At 40.2% G+C, this 23,124-nt stretch overlaps 1 protein-coding gene across 4 annotated transcripts; it reads right to left on the reverse strand.

The window, feature by feature from the left end:
- Positions 1-18,327, reverse strand: adad2 (adenosine deaminase domain containing 2). Of its 4 annotated transcripts, none has more exons than XM_086309149.1 (11): positions 18,115-18,327; positions 17,225-17,387; positions 16,369-16,513; positions 13,582-13,720; positions 11,696-11,824; positions 8,718-8,865; positions 8,301-8,471; positions 7,809-8,023; positions 6,937-7,171; positions 421-553; positions 1-302 (listed from the first exon to the last, which is right to left on the reverse strand). In XM_086309149.1, exons 2-11 carry the CDS (start codon positions 17,371-17,373, stop codon positions 192-194), a joined length of 1,575 nt encoding a protein of 524 aa, XP_086165275.1. In that variant the 5' UTR covers positions 17,374-17,387; positions 18,115-18,327; the 3' UTR covers positions 1-191. The 4 variants fall into 4 exon arrangements, with proteins under 4 accessions (XP_086165275.1, XP_086165273.1, XP_086165274.1 ...); XM_086309147.1 differs by having other exon boundaries at positions 8,718-8,868; positions 18,115-18,324; XM_086309148.1 differs by lacking the exon at positions 18,115-18,327 and adding an exon at positions 17,892-18,049 and having other exon boundaries at positions 8,718-8,868.
- Between the last annotated feature and the right edge of the window lie 4,797 nt (positions 18,328-23,124).

Here is a 23,124-nt window from a genome sequence, read left to right on the forward strand (position 1 = left end):
TCTGGTGCACAACAGCAGGGCCTTGTTTATTTTTCTCAAACACCTACACAAACTGAAAACTCTAATGTCGTAGATAAAACAAAACTACAATTACTGTTGAAGGTAATTAGCAAAGTGCAGAGAAGAACAGCAAATCAAATCTCTCAAGGAACTTGGGTAAACATCGGCATGACGGGTTTCCAGCTGCGAGTTCAAGCGCTAAAGCAATCCACCAGCTTTTTGGAATTCCACAGTCCTGCGTGGTTTTCCAGGAACTGCTGTCTCACCAGCTCTTTGACCGTCTGGTAGACACTGGCTTCGACCTATAAAAGAATAAAACCATTTACATCATCAGACATCACATAAGTGAACTAAAAAGCCAACCTTCTATTACTCATCAAATGGAAAGCTTTGCACAGTTCACAGTGAGGATTCACAAACCTTGACACTGTGGTACGTGGGAAGCTCCAGCAGATAGGTGTGCCCACCCAGCTGTGCAACTTTGAGGAAATAACTGTAGAGGGCTCTCTTGCAAAGTCTGCTTGAGTAGCCAGGCACGCTCACAGAAGGAGAGCTGGAGAAACATTAAAATCCACCATTAACATTTTTCCAACAGTTAAGGTTTCCCACACATTACTTAAATTTGCTTTATGGTGCATTTGTCCTCTTTAAGTTTTCATTATACAACAAAAGATATACTATTTTTAATGCAAGCAATTTTTAGGTGCATTTGATACCCCCCCCACACCCACACACACACACACATTTCTTCTTAAAACTGCCGTTGAAGATTTTATTAGAAAAGAACAAAAAGACAGGAAGGTGAAGAGAAAAAGGGGAAATGATTGAAAAGGACCTGGGGCAGAAACGAATGCAGGCCACTATGGTAAGCTCTCTTCCTCTGGTACATGTAATGCACGCTCTACCAGGTGAGCTACAAATTATTTAAAGCTTTAAAAAACACTTTTCAGCTGTGGAGATTATGTGACCAGCAGCTAAGAAGGAAATGAAAATTGCCATTCCTCTTCCTGTTTTTGCTGCGCAATCAAACCTTCATTTTCCTAGAAATTATTTGCAGCCACTGGATTTTAATGCTGATGGTGTCATTCTGCCACAATGCAATCAATAAAAAACATATTTTGCAGCACAAAAGTTGTCCTTTGTTAATTGAAATGCATTTTCCACCTGACAAGATTCAACTTTTCAATTCTGTATCATTTAATGTCCACATTCTTCCTTCGTTTGCAGTCCAACTTCATGTACAGGCACTGCTCATATTGACATGATACAACAATGTATCCAAAAGCTGTTACGGTTATCAGTTTGAATTGGGAGCCCGATTAAATACTCACACCTTCTTATTTAACCATATTAGACAATGTACAGTGATTGCAGCCAATTAGCCAGCAGCAGTGAGGCATTTAGGGTATGATACCCTCCAAAAACTATAAATGGAAAAACATGTCCTCTCATTGCAGCACTGCAGCACTGTTTTTGACCTTTATGGCAGATGCAATGCTACTCTGGTGGGGACACACTCTGCTTCAGAGCTTATTTGTGCTAAACATGTCTGGCGAGACAATTTTATCACACTGCCGAGGTAAAGTGTGGCTGTGGTCTGGCTGAGAGAAAGAGAGGAAGGGTTTGCTGCAGGCAGCACTTACCACTACCACTAACACATTTCTTAGGGGATACTCTGGAGTGAGACACAGGGGAGGAACCCAGCAGCCTAAACAGACAAAATGTTGAGGAGGAATTGAGTGTGACTGCACTCACAGAAGCTGACATTAGCAGAGCCTGTTCAGAGAGACTCATTTTCAAATAATTTAAGGTCTCTTCCATCCTGACAAAGTCTATAACCCCTGATATTCTTCAAAACCTAGCTTTGTTTCTCTATTACTCAGAGACATTACATGTCCAGTGCATACTTAGAAGGGAAAGACTATTGAATCCTTCCAAGATAACTATTTCCTAAAAACCTCACCAAGTGCCTCGGTACTGAAAATCATAGTTAATAGAAAGTAAGACTTCTAAATCGCCAATTTAAAAAAAATGTCATGTGATTCAAGAAAACTTTCCTTTCACACTAATATTTGGAAGTTTTATGAGTAGGTGCACTGAGCTCAGTTACAGGAGGTCCACAAGCCAGTGTACTCCAAGTGGCAGCCCCAAGTCCAGATAAATGGGAAGGGTTGAGCAATGTTCCCTCTAATTTTTCATGTGTCTGAGCGAACACACAAACGCCCTGAGCGGTCCCTTGGACCACTGTGAGCAACAGCAGACGTGTGCACTGTGGTCACGCCAGCATCCAAGTTACATGGTTTATTAAAATAATCAAATTACAGCGTTTACATTCATGTTAGACTACTTTTAATTAACTGCTTTAGCCCACTTACAATGAAAATTTAAAAAAAAAAAAAAATGTTGTTCATGGCCTGTGTATGTTAACACTATTGGAAGTAAAAATAACTTGGACCCCAATTTTGAAAACACAACTTTCTCTCTTTTTTAATATGAAAGCTCTGATTTGTATGAGTCTGTGGTCTGGGAGAGAGTCCTGTAACTCTGTCTGCAAAATACAGTATATAATGACCAATATTGGGCAATTAATTATATAGTTACTTCTAGAGCAGGGCGATATGACCAAAAATATTTATCACGATATAGATTTGAAAATTTGCGATAACGATATAACTGACGATATAATTGACACTAGACAAAATACTTTACAATCCACAACTTTATTAGTTAAAAAGAAAAATCTATGTATTTTCCACTTAAACAAGCAGCTGTTTTTTTTTTAAATCTGCATTAAAGTTGTATAAAAACTTAACAGTGCGAATGTAAATTCCTCGCTGACAGTTTAACCAAAACGCATTTCCAGTGGAAATTGGCCGACATATCCTCAGTATAACCATGTATAATATCCACAAAACTTAAAAAGAGGTTATACACACACAATACAGTATAATTATGTTGAAGCACAGTATGTATCACTCCACGAGACGTGATTATAAGGGGCACTGTCGATTTTCAGAAAAATCAAAGGATTGATTTTAAGTGTGCTGTATTTTCCAAAAAACACGGTAATAACGACGGCCCGCTAGCAATGCTCTACCAAAAATAGTGCTTTGTTGTGTATCTGACGGACGAAAGCTAAACCAGTTCCACACCACTGAAGTTGCAGCATTTTTACAAACCAATTCTGGTTCATCTGTTTCATTCAATGATCCGCTTTCACCCTTCTCATTCTCCGTCGCCTTTTTCGCCATGTGCGTATGAAAACAAAGCCACTGCGCATGCGTGTTTTACCCATATTCTATCACGATATTTCATTTTCTTGTCGTTGCCCAACATTATACCGGTATTACCGTGAACGATATGATATGGCCCAGCCCTAGTTACTTCTTCAAAAAAGTAACTGAGTCATGCAAACAACAACGTTTTTGCAGCTGTTTACCTAAAAATGCAGCCAAGGTGTTTTTTAAAAATAAAAATTTCAAACTATTTACAGAACAATCAGCTGTTCTGCATCAAATTTGATGCCACACACATTATTTGTGCCACTCCATAAAATAATTTCTGTCCACTATGAGATAAAGGAGAACAACAGCCTGATACCTGCAGGCCTGACAACAGGAGATGTATCACTGCTGTAACACCTGTAACATTCGGTAGTCGCCTCATTGTTCTGACACACACAACAAAACTACACTACACACTAAATTTGCGCTAAACGTCGCAAATCTCTCACATCTCAAAACACCGCTGTCACTCCTAAAACTTACCCCTTCCTAAACAACTAAATGCCATGTTGCCATATCATTTTTTGATTGGTCGACATGGTACATTTTTCCACCAAGAGGAAAAGGTGGGGTTTTTGGTTTTGCTCACAGGTGGAGAGCAACGCCGTTTTTACCGTTTCTTCCCGCAGTAAATATAAACAACGATAGTATTCAGGAAGAAAACCAAACATTGCAGATATTTTTTATCATAACTCTGGTTTTACGTGGCCTATCAACACTATTAAAAAACTGATATAAAGTCCACAGTTTTTCCATCAATTGTTCCGTCTGTCCTGCTCACATCTCCAATGGTTGTACACGTTGTCATTAACGTGGCTTCACTCTACATCAGCCACGCCGCTTTGCTAGCTAAAACACCGGTGTCGGCACATAAGGACGCTGTCATAGCCTGTCAACCACGTTGATTAGCTGCGTATATACGAATGTGAATCGCATTATTGGCTGGACTATGGGATAAGGTGGCATCGTTCTAATCCCATACGGGAGCAGCCAGTCACTCACTGACTAACACTGCAAAACAGAATTGTTTAAGTTTTAATTTCAATTCAGGTTAGGTTTTTTTCTGTGCGCAACGCAGATTTTCTGTGCACAGAGACCGTGCCAGCAGTGCGCAATTGCGCATGTGCACAGAGCATCCAGCGTAAAATCTTTGTCAACTCAAACATTCCGCTCATCAAGAGATTTCTGTAGTTGATTCGCCAGAGATGAGGTTGAAAACACTGTCTATGATACTGTTAGCCAAGGTGACCATGGAAATTGTGCTAATGTTGACAGAAAACAAGAGAGAACCAAGGAAGATATATTGTGTGTGCAGGAGAACAGGTGGAAGTGAAGCAAGGCCAGATATTGTTCTACCGTGGTGTACAGTGCTTAACCAATTTATTAGACCACCACCCAATATAAGGTTTACACCACACCTGCCCTAAACTAACAGTACTGGTAAAAATAAAAATGTTTCTGCAGTGTTTAATCCACAAGGATAAGCTCTTTAATCAAAATGATAAAACTTATGCAAAAAATAGTATTATTGTTATCCATGAACTTTCAAATGTACTGTTTGATTAAATAGGATTCATGTTTTCTTGTTTTTATGACAGGTGGTTGAGTAAATCTGTAAGCACTGAAGATGGAAAGAGAAGTGGAGTCTGAGTACTATTAAAAGAAAGCATGTGGAGAGTGTTGTGGAGGTGAAGAGTGTCAGACAGGATCAGACAGGAGTTTGAATCTGGAAATCAAAGCAGGCATGTTGACTATTAGGTGTGTCTGCAGCACAGGCTGGATGTCAGAAGAGAAAGGAATTCTGGAGTAATTTGTATGAAGTGGTAGAGAGAGGGTGATGATTGGAGCAGATTTCAATGGACATGAAGGAGAAGGGAACAGAGGTGTTGAGGTGGTGTTGGGTAGATATGATGTTAAGGAGAGAAATGCAGAAGGTCAGATGGTGGTGGATTTTGTAAAAAGGATGAAAAGGGCTTCAAGAAAGGGAGGAATCTGGGGTAATGCATAAGACTGGATGAAGGTACACACAGGACTGAATCTTACACATGAGGTTCAATCTGAAAGAGACTGCAGGGAGTTGTCAGGGGAGAATGTAGCTAGGATAGAATGAAATGGAAGCCAGTAGGATGACTCTGGAAAACAAGAGGAAAAAGCAAATGCAGAGGTGAAAGTTAAAGGAGGAAGAATGTTAGTCAGAGTCCAGGGAAGAGTTGAGACAGGCTCTGGGTGATAGGGAAGAATTGCCAGATGACAAACGTACAGATGAAGTGGTGAAGGACACTTCCGAGGATTGAGATAGAAATGTACTAATGAATGAAGAGTGTTTAAAAGGTGGATGGAATACATTGAGGATGATGAATGAAGAAAATGAGAGAAAGCAGGGATAGACAGAGAGCTGTTGGAGCTAGATCAAGGATAGAGGTGAGCAGCAGTTATGGTTTCATACCAGTTTCTGATTTTCAAATGTTGATGAAGAGTGGTCCAGGACATGTGAGGTGTGCAGTAGAAGTGGCAGGTGGGTTCAAAGTGGGGGTGGGATTACATCATCAGGAGTCTCTGTGGACTATGATGTTCATAGACAACATTGAGATCTCTAGTGAGAGTAGGGAGGGAGTAGAAGAGAGCCTGGAGAGGTGGAAGTATGCCCTGAAGAGAAAATGAATGAAAGCCACTAGAGGCAAGACAGAATACGCTTGTGAGTGAGCAGGAGACAGGAGAAGATGAGCTTAAATATCTGGGGTCAACCATCCAAAGCACTAGACTAAGAGCACAACAGAAGAGTGTGCAGGCAGGGTGAGAGTGTGGCGATGAGTGTAGGGGTGATTTGTGACTGAAGGATAGCAGAGTCAAAGAGAAAGTTTACAAGATGGTAATGAGAACTGAAAGGATGGTTTGGAGACAGTGATGCTGAAAAAAAAAAAAGAGCAGAAAACCAAGGTGGAGGTGGAAAATTTGAGGATTTTAAGATTTTTCATTGTGACCAGAATGGAAATGATTAGAATTGAGTTCATCAGAGGAACAGCTCAGGTCGAGTGGTTTGGAGACAAAGCTAGAGAGAGTTGGTGTGACAGAGGAGGATGTTGGGAATAGGATGAGATGGATGCATATGATCTGCTGTGGCAAGCTCTAAAGAGAGCAGCCCTCTGCATACCTCGTGTCCTGAATTCCTGCCTTTAAATTCTCTTCAGAAGTCTATTTTTCTTTGCTTTTTTTTTCCTTTCTAAATAGTTGACACTTAAAACCATGGTGTTTGCCTAAAAATAACAGTTCGAGCAAGAGGACAACAGCTGAAATAGGCAGCAACACTGCAGTGGGAAAAAAAAAAAAGGATCTTAAATCTATTTTTGGCTGTAATCTCTGCTCAAGGACAAAACAGCCTCCAGAGAAAGCCATGTCTGTGTCACACTAACTACTGGACATCAGCAGTTGTCGGCAGCAGCAAAGCCCAGTGATGGCAGGAGCCCCAGGCAACACAGAGGCCATGAAAGTAGACAACTCTGACAACAGCTCTACCATTTCTCTACAAATGACAGCACAAGGAAAATTTTCATACTTGTCCCAAATCTATGGTGTAGAAACACCACATTTTCTAAAAACTTCATCTAATTTATGACAAAGACTGATTTCTTGAAGAAGAAAAAAAGGGTCTTACCCCTCCACAATCAAGCCCTTGCTGCCGTCCAAAACTTCAATATCCTGGTCCCCGAGGCACCAGTTGATGCTGAGGTTTTCATGATGCAGCGAGGGCACAACAGGCCCCACGTAGTCCCCGCAGACAAAGACGATGTCATGTTTCTTGTAGGACTGCGGCAGAAAGATCTGCCATCCATCACCCAGTCGCTTGCTGGTGATATCAGACACTTCCTGGTTCATGAGCTTCTGGCCTCCTAAGTAAGATTTTAGAAACATTTGCAACAGAAATAAATTAATTTATGCAAAATTTAGTTTGTTATGATGCCACCTTTAGCCAATTACATCTGCAACGTTGAACTGGAATTAAAGCTTGTCAGTATTTCCAATATTTTGAAATGCGTTGGCTCACTATCTTGCTGATACATGGATATGATGACTGATTCTGCTGTACATAGATAGATACTGTGCAAAACTGTTGACCCACCCCTCATTTCTTTATATTTTGCTCATACAGAATAATGCTAATAAAGAATAAACTGAAGCAGACTTGCTTTACTTTTTTTGTAATGGTTTTAAGCAATAGTTCTCCAGATTTTCTGAAGGTCTTTCAAAGTTTTACTTTGGCCATTGGCTGCTTTTTCACTCATTTTTAGTTCAGCTCTAGTACCTGACCATTTTCAGCTCTTTGGAAACCAACCTTTAAAAATGGGAATAAATTATGTGTTCATAGTAGAAAAAACACCAATTTTCATGAAACTTGTGCATGAACAACGGAAGAAACCACTACATTCTAGTGCTGATCCAAATATTTGTAGAAAAACATCCAGGTATTCATGATGGGTCTAGCTGCACTTCCCTTCTAATAAAGAATAAATGCTTTAAGCGTCTTACCTAGTACCATGCTTGTGATGTAAAGCGGCTGAATAAAGTGGCTCAGTAATGCACCCTGAATCCCAGTAACAGTCCAGCGGCAAAGTTTGTCACTGCCAGACATGCAGCAGACTTTGGCGCCCCAGAGACTCGGGTCAAGGTAGGCCACAGGGACCAGTAGGCCTTTGAAATGATACTGGAGAACCATAGAGGTCCAGGTGTCGTTTGCAGAAACCCTAAAACAGGACATTATGTTACATTTTAGTTTACTAGAACTTAATCTTCATGAGTAATGGACAAAATTTAATGTCCATTATAAACAGAGTTAAAATTAACCCATAGAAAGGTTAATATTATTCTGTGTTTTACAACATGTACAAAATGTCACATTTCTTGGAAGATAAATCCACAGATTTGAATTGAGACCTTTTACAAGTACACAGGAAAATATGACTTAAAAAACATGTATAAAGAAAGAATCAAAAGAATGGGATAATTAGCGGATTGCTGTACTTAAAGTAGAAGTTCGTAGGAGCTCCTTCGGGACACTGATTGGTGTAGAGATGCAGACTGATCTTGGGTTTGAGCTGAAGCTGGTGGCTGGCTGCACTACTCTCAAAAATACAGCTCTCCTTGGCCTTTGGATCAGCATCAAAGAACAGCAAAAGCTGTTTATACAGAAACCTGAACACAAGCCAGAAAAATAAATATTATTCCCACTTTAAGCTGCAGCAGCACTTTCAGTGAATCAGAAGCATTATAACTGGTAGAGAGCAAGTGAGATGTTGCAGCCTGCTTTTTACATCTTCATTCTGAATATTAAGAATAGATATTTGAAGTTCAGGTGTTCTAAATCAGAACCAGCACTTTAACACCTGCATTCTTGAGATTTGGATGAAGTATTTAGGAACTAATTTTAGAAGTTAGTACCTTAAAAGAGCCCGTCTGGCAATGATGATGGCATGGCTGTCATGAACCATCACCCCATTGTAGCAAAGCCATTCGCTACAACTTGAGCGGCCAGATCCCACTGCCACTACCTTGTATTGCTCACATGGACGACCTGCTGTATCCAGAACTTCTGTGGGGAAAAGATAGTTTTTCTTCTCAAAGCTTCATTAGCGATAGCTTTAATTAACAATGACTGCGAGAGATGGAAGTAAAGATGACACAGAATGATGCTTATAAAATACTATTTAGTTATTTTATTCTGGACCTTGAAGCAGCAAATCCACTGAAACAAGTAATTTTGGTTCCTCTTAAGACCTCAGTCACTAGGGAAGAATCTGTAATCCCCGACTTGTTGGCAAGTGGTTACCTGCTTTTACTTGTTGAAATTGTTCCTAAAACCAGAGCTGTGACTGAAAAATTGTTAGCAGATTGCCGCAGTTGCCCATAATTGTGTAAATGCTGTAAGGCATTCACACTATTGAGTTCCCGTTTCTCTTTATTCTTTTTTATTCCTCTAGTTTGAATGGAAAATGCCATCTTTTCTTCAAACACTTAACACCAACTACTAATGGTACAATAATGAGACGATCATAATAAACCAGATATGGAGAGCCTTTGCCTTTAAAGTGAAAACTGTTCTTTACCGCTGGAACTAGCACGATTCCAAAAGTTGCAGCTTTTACTTTGAAGATGAGCATTTTTCACACTTTCTTTACTGCTCTACGAGAAATTGGTAGGGTGTCCTCAACCTGTGTCCAAGTTTGTGTGACTGACTCTTAAAGGTACTTTTATGCTCTCCGTTCACCACCTGTTGAACGGCATGACTAAAGTTATATCACATCTGTTTGTGCTGATGTGCTGTTTTGATGTTGATTCAGTCAGTCAGATAATAACAGATTACATACAGAGAGATGGTGCAACAGTTTGGAAACATTTTAGAGACATGGGGGTGTCCAAATTCATGGGCTGCATCCTCCTGAAGCCGCATTTGTAGGCCGATTACGCCACAGCGACACGCCGAAGGCTGTCCAAATTCGTAGACTCCTCCGAATGCAGCTGACAAATGTGTCCTCCTTTTCCCCGAATTTGAAGGTTGGGTCGGGTGTATCCTTTGTGGCCCTCCATATCCCAGAAATCATAGCATGGCCCAGCCAATTCCAGTTTTCAACAATGGCTGCCGCTACTAAGTTTTAATATTAATCTTATTACTCTTTCTCGATCACAAAATAAACTTAACATATTTTCAGGCGAGAATGTAGCTGTGTAAACTTCAAATATCTGCTAGGTTTATCAAGATATCACATATTTGCAAAAGTGCTCCGACGTTTTCGGAGACATCTGTTACCCACCAGATCAATAGCTAGCCAGGAGCTCGAGGGTCACTAGAGCCGCCGAGAACGGCACAACTGCCGGCACATAATTTTCAGATCACCGCGGTCCTTTGCTACTCAGGTTAAACGTGATATAGGAGTCGCTTAGATAACCTAAAAATGTTATTGTTTGGCTTTTTTCAGTGTTTTATTTGTTCGTGAGTAAATCAGTTTGGCTGAGATTAAAGTTATTAGATTAAATTACATTTTATTAATCACCCGGGTGGGTTCCTCCTTGGTTTTCATAGAGCTGAATAAACAGAAGTGTGAGATAGTCGAGAATTTACACCAGTGTCCTGTTATATTTTAGATAGCAAGGAGCAGCTGAGTTTATTAAACTCCACCGAGACGCAAATCTGAAAGCTAGACTGTCCAATTTCACAGCGGTTTACTTCCGGCCTACCCAGCCTTCTGAGGACCCCGCCTACGTAAACCGCGGCCCATGAATTTGGACACAACCTTAGTGAGAAAAACAACAACATTGTTTTTAATGTCTTTGCTTCCTGTTTTAACTTTACTTCCTTTATCAGCACTGATGTAGCATTATCTCCTCAGTGGTGACACCTACTGTTCAGGAGAATACTCCAATAGCTACCTGCATCCTAACACTGACCATAAAAGTGGCACCTTAAGGCTGTGTGACTGAATCTTTAGCCATTTCTCTTTCAAACGACTGAAGGTTTGAATAGCACATGTGTGGAGATGCTGTGCGCTTAAACTGATGATACCAGGTTAAAAAAAAAAAACAACAACAACAACAACAACAACAACAAATCCTGTCAGGAACTGAGCATTTAGAGCACTGTGAAGCCTGAACCTTTAGACTCATAGGGACTGCTTGTACTGCTGACCTCATTAATAGGAGATTACTTTACATCAGTCTAAATGGCAACTCTCAAACAACTAAGAGGCCTTCTGTGCAGGAATGCCGCACAGTTGTGTAGTCGTGCATTCGGTAGTCATATCGAATTAGCTCTCAGCTTGTGCAATTTAGACACTGTGTGTCTTAAAAGGAGTTTCATCTCCTAAATGGTTCTTCTAAATTGACTCGCTCAGATTATAACTTCCGTTATTTTACTTCACATAGAAGTGCCAAAGAATTATGTTTTTATATACACATATCTTCTGCTTCCATGATTATTAAAAGAAAGAGTCTGCATATATTGCTTTAATTCCACAATATTATCTTTTAATGAGTGACCCATCATATTTAATGGAAATTTCCAGTTGGCTCACATGTGATATCATACACACTTTATGATAATTGAGTGCGACCTTTTTTTCATGCTTTGAAATCTTCATGATGTGGACTGCTAATGTCTGGACATTTAACATACTACTGCAATAATGACCTGCCACTGGTACAGGCTCACTTTAGGCATTTATAGACAGTTAAGAGTAAAACTAGTCTCCTTCTTTAGCACTGTTAAGATACAGATTTAATAAAATAAAAAAAAAAGGTTAAAAATAAACGGGATACATCTATTAAATATCCAGGAGCCACTTATAACCTACTATGAAAACAATAAAATCCTGCAGTGAAGTGCACAAATCTAATGGAAAACTGCACGTGTACAAGAAGCTTACCTCTTATCAAGACAAATGCTGCCATGTGGCTCTTGCAGGCATAGAAATCTGGACACATTTTCAGGAGGCTGTCAAACTTCTCACTGCTTATAGCTGCCATGTGATTCTTGTGCCATTCAGTGCGCCAAACTGGAAGAAAGATAAACAGCAGAATCCAGCTATATAATCAGGGACAGAGCGTATTTTGGACATCACTCATCTGAGTGTCCTTAAAACTGTGGAAGCAGAAGGACTTTGCCTTGAAAATGTTTATGATATTGCTACACATCATAAACATTGTCAGCTGACTGGCTGAATATATGTGAGAACTTCGCTTTTTTCCCCTCATGCTGGTAGTGACAAAGGAGTTTACCACATGTGCTAAAATGAAGAGAAATGTATTTAAACTAATCTATTGTACACTTCTGAAAGAAACATGCAACACTTCAGTCCAAAGATAAGCGTCTGATGAAGCAGTGGAGGTGAGGTATAAGCAAGCAGAACTTCTTACAAACAGAAAGAAAAATGTAGGCGTCACACTTGGCGCCTTCATCTTAAAATATGTTCAAAAAGAAATAAAAAAAAATAAAAATAAGTAGAGGGCATTTTGCATAGGTTTGAATATAGGAGTGTCTTGTGAACAAGACCACTGGTTTGAAAACCACTGATCTGAAAACCCTGAAACGGAGCTTTCAATCTCAACAGGAAAAAAAGACCTTAAAAGGGTGAACGTGTGAAAAGATTTTCTTGAAGGGAGGTTGATGACTGACTTGTGTGTGATCAGTAGTGATATTCGATGACTGTATGACCAGGACAGAGTGACTCAGGCACAGGCAACAATCATTTTTTTTAAAGTTACAGTCAGTCTTTTTTGAGGTCATTTTAATAAAATAAGAATGTTACCTTCATAAATATACACCGATTAGAGTGTAGTTACGTCTGCAAACAAATTGATGCATTGTCAAAGCCTTAGAATTAATCCATTAAAAATACACAAGAGCAGTGACCGGTTTGTGGAAGTTGCCATATTAACATACCATCTTAAATGCATGGACTTCGCCATTCCACCTAATTGCGTGTTATGTTTTATACTAGAGACCAGTCACAATTGCAATTAATTTCTACACATTCAGACTCAAGACATGAAGGATCATTCCTATGCTTTTAATCATGTGACAAGGGTCCCCTTCACCAAAAAGCAAAAACACAAAGGAAAGAGACAATGTGACCAGTGTCTGAATAAAACTAACACATACAAGTGTGCATAAACATGCTTTTTATTCCCAAATCTGTCAGCAGATTAGACATGCAACCATCCCATCTCTGGACAGCTGATAATGAGCCAGCTAACAACAACAGCTGGTTTTGAGTTAACATTATACCACCTAATGTACGGCAGTTTGATTACATTCTCACATCATGTGAGAGTTGTTTCGCTTATTGTCAGAGTTCAACAATGTTAGATCCACTTCAAAGAAAGTTTACCTAATGCCAGCTAACAGGAGCATAAAGAAGTTCAGGATATCCTCAACAACTTGCCTTAGTATCACTGTCATCAGAAAGAAGTGAGCTTCACTTACTCATCATCTCGTATCAGACTCCTTTAGAAAGGTTTAACAACCTCCTGCACTAACCACAGCTGCCAGAGTTTTTTGTACTACAATGGCCACTATAACTAGGATTACGCATTTGAATTGGAAGCTGTAAGAAAAAAATAATTCATGACTATAATCTGATATCTACTGACATCTAATTGTGCCTTTAACACTGGAGGGAGCAGATTCGCAGCTGTGAGAACAAACTATCAAACAGGGTGTTTCTGTGTATACTAGCTGGTAGCAACTGCAGAAGTGCCACTGAAAATGTGAGCGCTTTCAAGTTTTACTTTTATTAAATTGCTACTGTACCTTCAGTCTTTGTGGTTGTATCAGGTTGGTTTATGTCCTTGACCTGCTCTGTTAGAAGATCTTCATCTGACAGTATGCTTTCAGGAGGTGACATACCATGAAGGGAGAGCACAGCTGGTTCATCATCCGAATCTTCAGCCTGAGAAAGACAAAACCCTTCTTTAACCTCCTAGGACCTGGCGTCCACATATGTGGACATCACATTTTGGGTTACGACGACATTATACTGCTACTGTTCTATCAAAATTTTAAACTAATATCCTCATTTGTGGCTCTTATTTTTCTTAAAAACAAAAATAAGGTAAAAAAAAAAAGGAAAAAAAAAAAAAAGGAAAGAAATCTGGTAATTCTTCGTTTTTACATTCATTGAGCCCCAATGTGCCCAAACATCAAAGAGAAATTAAAAATGCCTGCTGTGGAAGAGTTCGGGTCTTAGGAGGGTAAAAAAAACAAAAAACAAAAAACCCCCAAAACAAACAGGACTCTGGTGTTCTTATCATTCTTGAGCCAACTGATCTTGAGCCGTTATCAAGGAAACACAAGGAAGGCAGTGTTATGTGTGAGATAAGCACTGAATGCACTTCTGCTGTTCACAGTTAAAGTGACAAGGTGGCTGCAGGTGGTTTAGAGCCCCTTCACTAAACTGGATAATGGTATGAACCACTGCTCTGCTTGCCAGTCAAGCAATTTAATGTTAATTATCGCAGATATTGAGATTGCATTTTGATGTCAGATTTTCAAGTATGGTTTAATGCCACAATTAATTCACATATCTTAATTAATCTGTGAAGTACACCTTCTGAATAAGAGATGATAAGTAGATGTATAAGACCTTGTCAGCATCTCATCGTCTGAGATAAGATTTCTAATGAAAAAGTCTTAATAGCATAATACATTAAATGCAACGGCAGTGAACTTTCAGAAAACCTTGGTCTTATATACGCTGATCAGACATAACATTATGACCACTGACAGTTCAACTGAATAATATCAATTATCTCTCCATCATAGCACCTATTAGTGGGTGGGATATGTGAGCGAGCAAGTGAGCATTTTGTCCTCAAAGTTGATGTGTTTGAAGCAGGAAAAACTGGCAAGCTTAAGGATTTGAGCGAGTGATGGCTTGACAACAAGGTCAGACAATCTCCAAAACTGCAGCTTTTCAGCAAGACAAGAGCTGCAGTTGGACAGTTTTAGTGGTGGGCAGGTGAGCTTCCAAACTGAACCACAGAGCAATGAAAGAAGGTGGCCTCATATCAATCATGGCCGGCTGTGTGAGGCATTCTTACGTAGGGAACACCTGGCACCAGAACGTACTATACAAGAAGATGGCAAACCATCTTAGGCTACGTCCACACGTACACTGGTATTTTTTGAAAACGCAGATTTTTCTATGCGTTTGCACCTTTCGTCCACACGTAAACGGCGTTCTCGGTCACTGAAAACAGAGATTTTTAAAAACTCCGGCCAGGGTGGATATTTTTGAAAACTCCGTTTTTGCATTTACGTGTGGACGAGAAAAACGGAGAAAACGCAGAAAATGCAGCGTCAAAGGTGTGCGCCTTTTAAAGGTGTGCGCCTTTTTTGACGTCACACTGTGCGCCACGTTATTGTTTCGGTGAAATGAATTTCTACAATACTGTTACTGTTAATTCTACTCTCTGCAGTGTTTAAATGCTTACATATACACACAGTTACTGTCCCTCCACACATACGACTCGGTTCTGCTTCTATGCCCCATCTTTGTTTACTTTTTCCCACCGAGGCTTCTAGACTTCTGATTGGCCAACATTTCTACACGGTTAGGAATATATTGCCACCTGTTGCTTTGGCATGTTCCTAGCAGCGTTTTCCTTCATTTCTGCGTTTACGTGTGGACGGGATTATTTTTTAAAACGAAAACGGAAAATCTCCGTTTTCAAAAATACCCGTGTACGTGTGGACGTAGTCTTAGAGGTGGCTGTAGCTCAGGTGGCAGAGCAGGTCAGCCACTAATCAGAAGGTCGGTGGTTCGATCCCAGGCTGCATCCTGGCTGCATGTCAAATATCCTTGGGCAAGATACTAACCCCATGTTTGCCTACTGGTGGTGGTCAGAGGGCCTGGTGGCGCCTGTGTCCGGCAGCCTCGCCTCTGTCAGTGCGCCCCAGGGCAGCTGTGGCTACAATGTAGCTTGCCATTGCCAGTGTGTGAATGTGTGTGTGAATGGGTGAATGACTGAATGTAGTGTAAAGCGCTTTGGGGTCCTATGGACTAGAAAAGCGCTATACAAATGCAGGCCATTTACCATTTAGAGGCAGTGTAATGCTTTGGACAATGTTCTGTTGAAAAACCTTGTGTCCTGCCATCCATGTGGATGTTATTTTGACATATACCACCTCGCATTGTTGGCGACCATGTACGCCCTTTCATGGAAACAGTATTACCTGATGGCTGCGGCCTCCTTCAGCAGGATAATGTGCTACAAAGCAAAAAAAGGTTCAGAAAGGGTTTGCTGAGCACAACAACATATTTGAGGTGTTGGCTTGGCCTCCAAATTCCACAGATCTCAACCCAGTCAGGCATCTGTGAAATGTTGTGGACAAATAAGGCTCCACCGCACAACTTACAAAACTTGACTGATCTGCTTGCTAACATCTTGGTGCTAGATACCACAGCACACCTTCAGGGGTCTAGCAGAGTCCATGTATTAACAGGTCAGGCCTCTTTTGTCAGCAAAAGTGGGCCAACACTATATTAGGTAGGTGGTCAAGGTGTTACACCTGATCTGTGTATACTCATATAGTTACCTCATTTTCCAACATTATGTCACCAGAATCATAATTATGGCTGAGTGTGGGGACGGCGCCCTTTTCGATTTGGGGTCTGTGGTCTCCTTCAGAAAGCAGAGCCTCTGGTGCTGTATCATAGTCTCCAGCTGCATGTTCGTTTGTCCTAGGAGGGCAACAAACACAGACCCACTAGGAAATGAACAGCTGATCCCTTATTCAGTCAGCACAAACAGCTAAAAATTAACAGTATTATCAGCTGCTTTTATTTTAAGATAATTCTCACCTACAATTTCCTCTTAAAAAAAAACAAAACAAAACTGCTAACAACCTGCTAAGACTGCACACAAAAAATAGAACTGCATAAGTAAATGAATGAGGCTGTAAAAGTTCAGAGCAGATTAAAATCAAGTACATGAGAAGTTTCACAACCACAAGAGCCACTGTCTTTCTCACTGTCTTGAAACAATGGGTGCACTCATTAGTAACAGAGTGTAATGTGCCCAATTTTGGACCGGACACTGGACTCATTAGCAAGCTGTTCACCTGCCTGCTGTGAAGCCTCAGTAAGACACAATAAAATCCAAATTGCTGTTGACAAAGAAACAGTTACATCCTGGTTTTATTGACCCACACATCAAGAGTGCACTTCCCTGCAGTGAAACAGAAAATTAGTTACCTCTGTCCCAGCATGTGCGAGAGAAACGTGAAAGTGTATCTGTCGCGTTTAAAGGCAGGGTTTGTGTTCAAGGACATTTCAAGTCTCTCCACCAATTATACGGAGGTGAGTAGGAACACATACAAAAGTTAAGTCCTTGTCCAAACAGGTGGACACAGCATGTGACAAGGTGGCGGTCATATTTTTTTTCCCCATTACCTCAGCCCAGCAGCATCAGTGTAAATGTCTGCATCATCTGTCTTGTGGACCTGAGGACAGTGAGGGCGTGGGCTCAGCTCACGGTCTGACAAAGACCAGAAACTAGCAGCACCTCTTCTCGAATATTTAAATGCTCCTCGACTAGTCATGGTGTTCGAACAACCTGCAAATACATACATACATACATACATAAATAAAACGGATTGGCGAACTGTCCGGGGTGTACCCGCCTCTCGCCCTATGGTGGCGTGAAGTTGCTACTGTTGCATTTATACATATTTAACAAAAGTAGGAATGAGTGTGTTCATCCCATTGTGCCTTGACAGCTTTTAATACTCATACTCATGAAATGACATTTTTGTTTAAATATATAATCCCAATAAAGCTACACTAACTACACGATTAACAGCAAACCAAAAGTAACAACCCCTAGCTTATTGACAGCTGATGATAAATTGTGATGTCTAGAGGCGATAACATTTCCCTTTTCCTTTAGTCCACAGCGCCAACACAAAATTTAAGTGTGCATTTTCTGCAGCTTTGCGGTTTAGCTGAGAGGCTAACTAGTTAGCTGCTATCAAAAGTAAACGACGAGTTAGCTAGTATAACCAAAAGTATCGACCGAGCTGAAATTAATTGACAGTAGGAAAAATATGAACAAGTTTACCCGTTTCAAACTGGAAAGAACGTCTAACTCTAAACTAGCCACCAATGCTTCGTTAGCTTCACTGATAAAGCTAACGTTAGCATCTTTCTGCTACCACACGTTAGAGCACCTCTACCAGTCCCGGCAGAAAACAATAAAACATGAAATTGTTTCACCGCGAGTTTGCCAGCGACTAAGTATTTAGTTAACACTTTAACTTCCAAATACACTGCTAAAAGCTTACCTTTACACTTAACGCTTGTTCAGGCTTTAAAAGACTAGCTAGATCTGACGTGGGAAGCCGTTGCAACCCAGAGACGATAACAGGTGTGAAAATCTGCGCGCAAGTGACCGAAGCAGCTACTTCAAGTCAACACCTGCCAATGCAATTAAAATTATATAAAATTATTAATAAATATAGCTATAATGAGAAACTTTCCAAAAGGTATGTGGACATGTTTCACTCATATGCTGCCTGACTCTTAGATAAGATAAGATATAACTTTATTAATCCCTCGGGTGGGTTCCTCTGGGAAATTCGATCTTGTATAGACTGCAATTATATTCAGTTACAATTTGGAAATATTCACATCATCACTTCATGAATTGTTTTGAATAAGGTTTGGGGAAAGGACTCTTAACAGATCATTCCAGTGAAACCGCATCATCAGAGTGAGAATACAAGGTGTAACTTTCCCAAGATTTGGACCTGATGCCACTTTTCCACCTGCATGTGTAACTGGTGCTTGCCAGTTCTGCCTTATAAGAACCAACCCCTGTTTTGACAACCCAGAGGTGACCCTAAGTCATTTAAAAAAAACATCCAAAGACCACAAGTACACAAAACAGAGAGGTGCTGACATACTGCTGAATATATGCTTCTTCTTCTTTTCTTTTCTTTTTTTTTTGCACACCCCCATGTTGATGCAAACATGTTAATGGTGTCAACTCAGCATGACAGACATGCATGAAACATAATCAGCTGTCAGGGCTATGACAGACCCTAAACTGCATGAGCAGAAGAAGATGGATTGACAGATGGATGGATGATCGGCTGTCAATCAGCGGATGGGAATAAAATGATGTTTTGAGAGACACTGAATAAGGATGCATCTGAGGAGTGATCTCAAAATATACATATTAGGATTGACCACTCATGCCTCTTACACACATGTGTAAATATCCCAGATTCAGATCTCTACTTACACTGATATCCATGTGGATTTAATCAATTTCGGTGAAATTTCCATTGAATTCGGGAAATGAGAGGAAATGAAAGGGCGACTCTGCCAGGCTGGATCATTCATGTTTTATGTATTGACAGTAAATAAGCAAAACAGGTACAGCGATGGGTTGGTGATTTCTATGAATAAATAAATCTGTAGCACTGTTCACACACATACATTGCACGCCCATTCATTGATAAGAGTGCACGCACAACACACACCGAACCTCCAATGATGAAATGAGCACGCCACAGTTAAAATTAGAACGTGTGATTTGCAGTGGAGTAATGTGTCCCCCCCCCGCCCATCATTGTGAAACTGCAGACTGAACTCTATTTCCCTTCTTGTCACCTCAAGAGAAAGCCTTCGTATGTGTTCTGAGCCAAACAAGACTCTCCTATGAGGATGTGTGTGTGCTTATGTCTCACTGTGCCTGTGTTTCACAGGAGACTGTGAAATGTTAAGTCACTCCCATCTCAAGAGAGCATGCTGAGGCACAATGGAAACTATCCCGGGTGTCATCTTCATTTTAAATACCACCTATTCCCTCCCTGACTCCCCGTCTTTGTCTCTTTCTATTCCCCTTACTCTCCCCTTCAATGTCTTTCTTACTCTCGTCTCCTTATTTTTTCACACCCACACATTCGCTCACAGGGCTGAGAGATTTCCCTGTTTATTTTTTTTTAATTAAAATAAAGAGACGGAGGAAACCACAGAGCTTGATACAGTCTTTTTTTTTTTCTGCTTAGGGACACTGTTTCCCAAATACATTGTCACAGTTTTTGTGTTGGAATATAGACAAGCAAAACTGTGAAACACTGAGCCTGTTGCAATTTTCTAAACATATGTTATTATGTGCACGTGTTTGTGAAAGTGTGATTGTGTTGGCCCGCTTGCGTATGTGTGCCTATGTGTGTCAAAAAAACAAATAAAAAAACCCCCTCTATGCACTGTTGATGAGCATTGTTGCTGATGCCCGACTGTCACAGATAACACTATAATGTATTAATTTATGATAATGCTCTCAATGCAAACCTGAATTTACACCAGCCGCTTTTTCTCTCATCATCTTTGGCTACTGCATATTATACTATACAGCAGTATGTGCTCTATGTGCAAATACAGTAGGATAAATATTTAGCTGCTATGTTCTTTTTATGAATGGTAGAAATACCTGGATTATTTCAGTTATGGAATTCAGTTACATTCTGTTTCTGCTCATCCTTAGACTTTTCAAGCCTGCTGGCACCATGGTTAGGTTAGGCAGTGTCTTTCAGTCGGCTGTCTCACTTTTTGTGTAACATTTTGTCAGATTTTCACTTGACAGTTATCAAACATTAAAAATTGGCATGTCTACAGACGACTTGGAAAAAACTAACAAACTGCAAAAATCCTTTAAGACAAATTCACCTTTAACTTTCTTGTACTGCAGGATGTCTTTCTCCAGGTTAAACTTTAAACATACAGTCTACATCCACCGTATTAGGTAGACTTGTAAATATCAAATCAGGCAATCACATGGAAGTGTCAACCTGCTAAAATTCAAAGTGTACATCAAAATGAGGAAGAAGTGTGATTTAAGAGACTTTGCCCAAGGCGTGGTTATTGGTATTTTTCAGTAATTGTTGCAACAGGATACACTGCCATGTCACAGAGCTCAAATAATCTCACACTGGTCTTGAATATGACAGTGGGTTCACTGTACTTAGCGGGCCCCCACAGTCACAGGATCTCAATTCATCAGAGTACCTTTGGGAAGTGGTGGGACAGGAGATTCACATCATGAATGTGCAGCTGACAAATCCGTGTGACGCTATCATGTCAATATGGATTAAAACCTCTGAGGAATGTTTCCAGCACCATGTTGAATCTTTGCCATGAATAATTAACTGAGATCTGGAGGTAAAAAAAAAGAAAAAAAAAAGAGTCCAATCTACCATACAAAAGGTGTACCTAATGAAGTGGCCACTTACTTGAAGTGCAGCATATGTACAATATGTGGTTATAGATAAGATATAGATTTGAGTAAAATATAACAGGACTGTTTTGTGATGAATGCAGACACATTGTGTCTCCTCAAATTCAGCTATCTGTTGAAAAACGTCACTTTGAGAGTCAAAGGACCCTGAAATTAAAGCCTTCCCGACTCCCCGCAGAATCACCGTCTATTAGATTTAGTTTTTTTTAAAGTGAAATGTTAAGATTCTCATTTATGATGAATTTTAGAATTGTTGCCCTTTTCTGTTCCTCCCAACCATAATGCCAAGGATTGTGTAAAAGACACCGTCCCTCATTTACCTAATTTACAGAATGGTACTGTGTGTGTTTCAATTCAACGGATGACCTTTGTGGTCTGTGACCGTTTCTCCACACATAATGTACTTGCACATACCGTGGCAACGGAAGAAACATACCAGCAGTAAGTGAGACAATTGCACTTTAAAAAACTGAAAAAACCCCCAACAAACTTTTAATAATTTACGACACAGACAACTACACAAGAAGGTCACGTAAAAGGTCAGTAGTTCCACCTCTGGTTCCTCCAGGCTGCACGTTGAAATGTCCTTGAGTAAGAAAGTGATCCCAAAAAACTGCCTCTGATTTATGATGTCGTGTCTAATAAAGCAAGCAGCGTATGAACGACTGTGTGTGTGTTTGGGCATATGTAGCTTACACAACACTGAAAGTGCATTTAAAATTAAACCTTACATTTAGTGCCTGGTGAAAGTTGGTTTTATAGCCTTCTTCCCCCTCCCCGCCCCCTACATTATTTCAGCTTGCTAACATTTCTACAGCATTTCTATAACTTTATTGCACATTCGTGCAGCATCATCGCCTCATTCACATTTAACTGGATGAAAGCTGCCTGTGAATCAAAAAAAAGGAAATTTGTAAAACTGATTTCCAACTGGGTCACGGTCTCCATGCACAACTGAACAGGGATAATTGGACATTCATCTTTTTTCCCCCCCATAAATGATTCTGACAGGCCTTTCCCCAGGCTCACCACTAGAGGGTAAAAGTCCCTTTCTTACCCACTCTCTCAGTTTATTTCTGATACTCACACATGACCTACAAATCAGCAGCATCAGTCAGAGGAGAGAGGGAACAGAGGGAGAAGGAAAGAGCGCTGGGGTTTGGGATCCAGCACAGCTTTCCCTAAATATTCTCAGCATACGATTATAATGATGCCCTTATTACTATTCTACCTTCTTATTCCTTCTAGCAGAAGCAGCACGTGTTGTGCTTCACTGGACAAGTGTTGATCCACCTATATGTGGACCAACACTTATTGAAAAAAGAACAATTGAACAGGATATTAGTCTTTTAGGAGGTACTAGAGGAAGATGGAGAGCAACACTGCTGAAGTGGACGTTTCCATTTGCATTAGCTGTGCTGTGATTTAAGCAGGTTGCTAATCAGTTCTTGTTTTCCTCCTTGAGAGCTTAACTGCGATGGTGATCACGCTAAATATGAAACATCTTAACATCAGCATTGTTGCAGTGTCCATGTGAGCATGCTATTGTCAGCTCACACCACTCTTGCATCAATGCCTCATAGAGATGCTAGCACACTCTTTAGCTCTTGCTAAAGCATGGCTTCACATTGCAAAAACTCAGTCGTGTTTTACTTGGATTATAAAAGAATCTAAAAGCTCAAATATCAATAGACATTGTCTGTGTCTGTCATAAATCATCTAGTACTGACAGTCTAGTTGGATTTTACAGAAATGATATGTTTACAGAAGCATAAAAAAAGCCTTCTATTTTAATAGATAAAAAAAGATATCATCTGTGATAAAAAAAAACTTCCACATGAAAGGTGTAAGTAGAGCCTCCGTCTGTGTCTGTGAAGACCTGGTTGTGCGCATCCTCGACACAAAGCTGGTTTTGTCTTTTGATCCTTACAAATGTGCTCGGTTGTAGAGAGATAGAGATCACCGTCTTTCACTAAAACGTGAAGAAAGAGACGTGATGGTTTTTGCTGCCCGGCACAAAAAAAGAAAGAAAGACGTGTCTACTGATGCT

The sequence above is a fragment of the Aulonocara sp. 'chitande type north' Nkhata Bay genome, linkage group LG10 (assembly GCF_057382095.1).
Source record: "Aulonocara sp. 'chitande type north' Nkhata Bay isolate Kocher_YH1m ecotype deep benthic linkage group LG10, A_spYH_male_GT1.1, whole genome shotgun sequence".
NCBI lineage: Eukaryota > Metazoa > Chordata > Actinopteri > Cichliformes > Cichlidae > Aulonocara > Aulonocara sp. 'chitande type north' Nkhata Bay.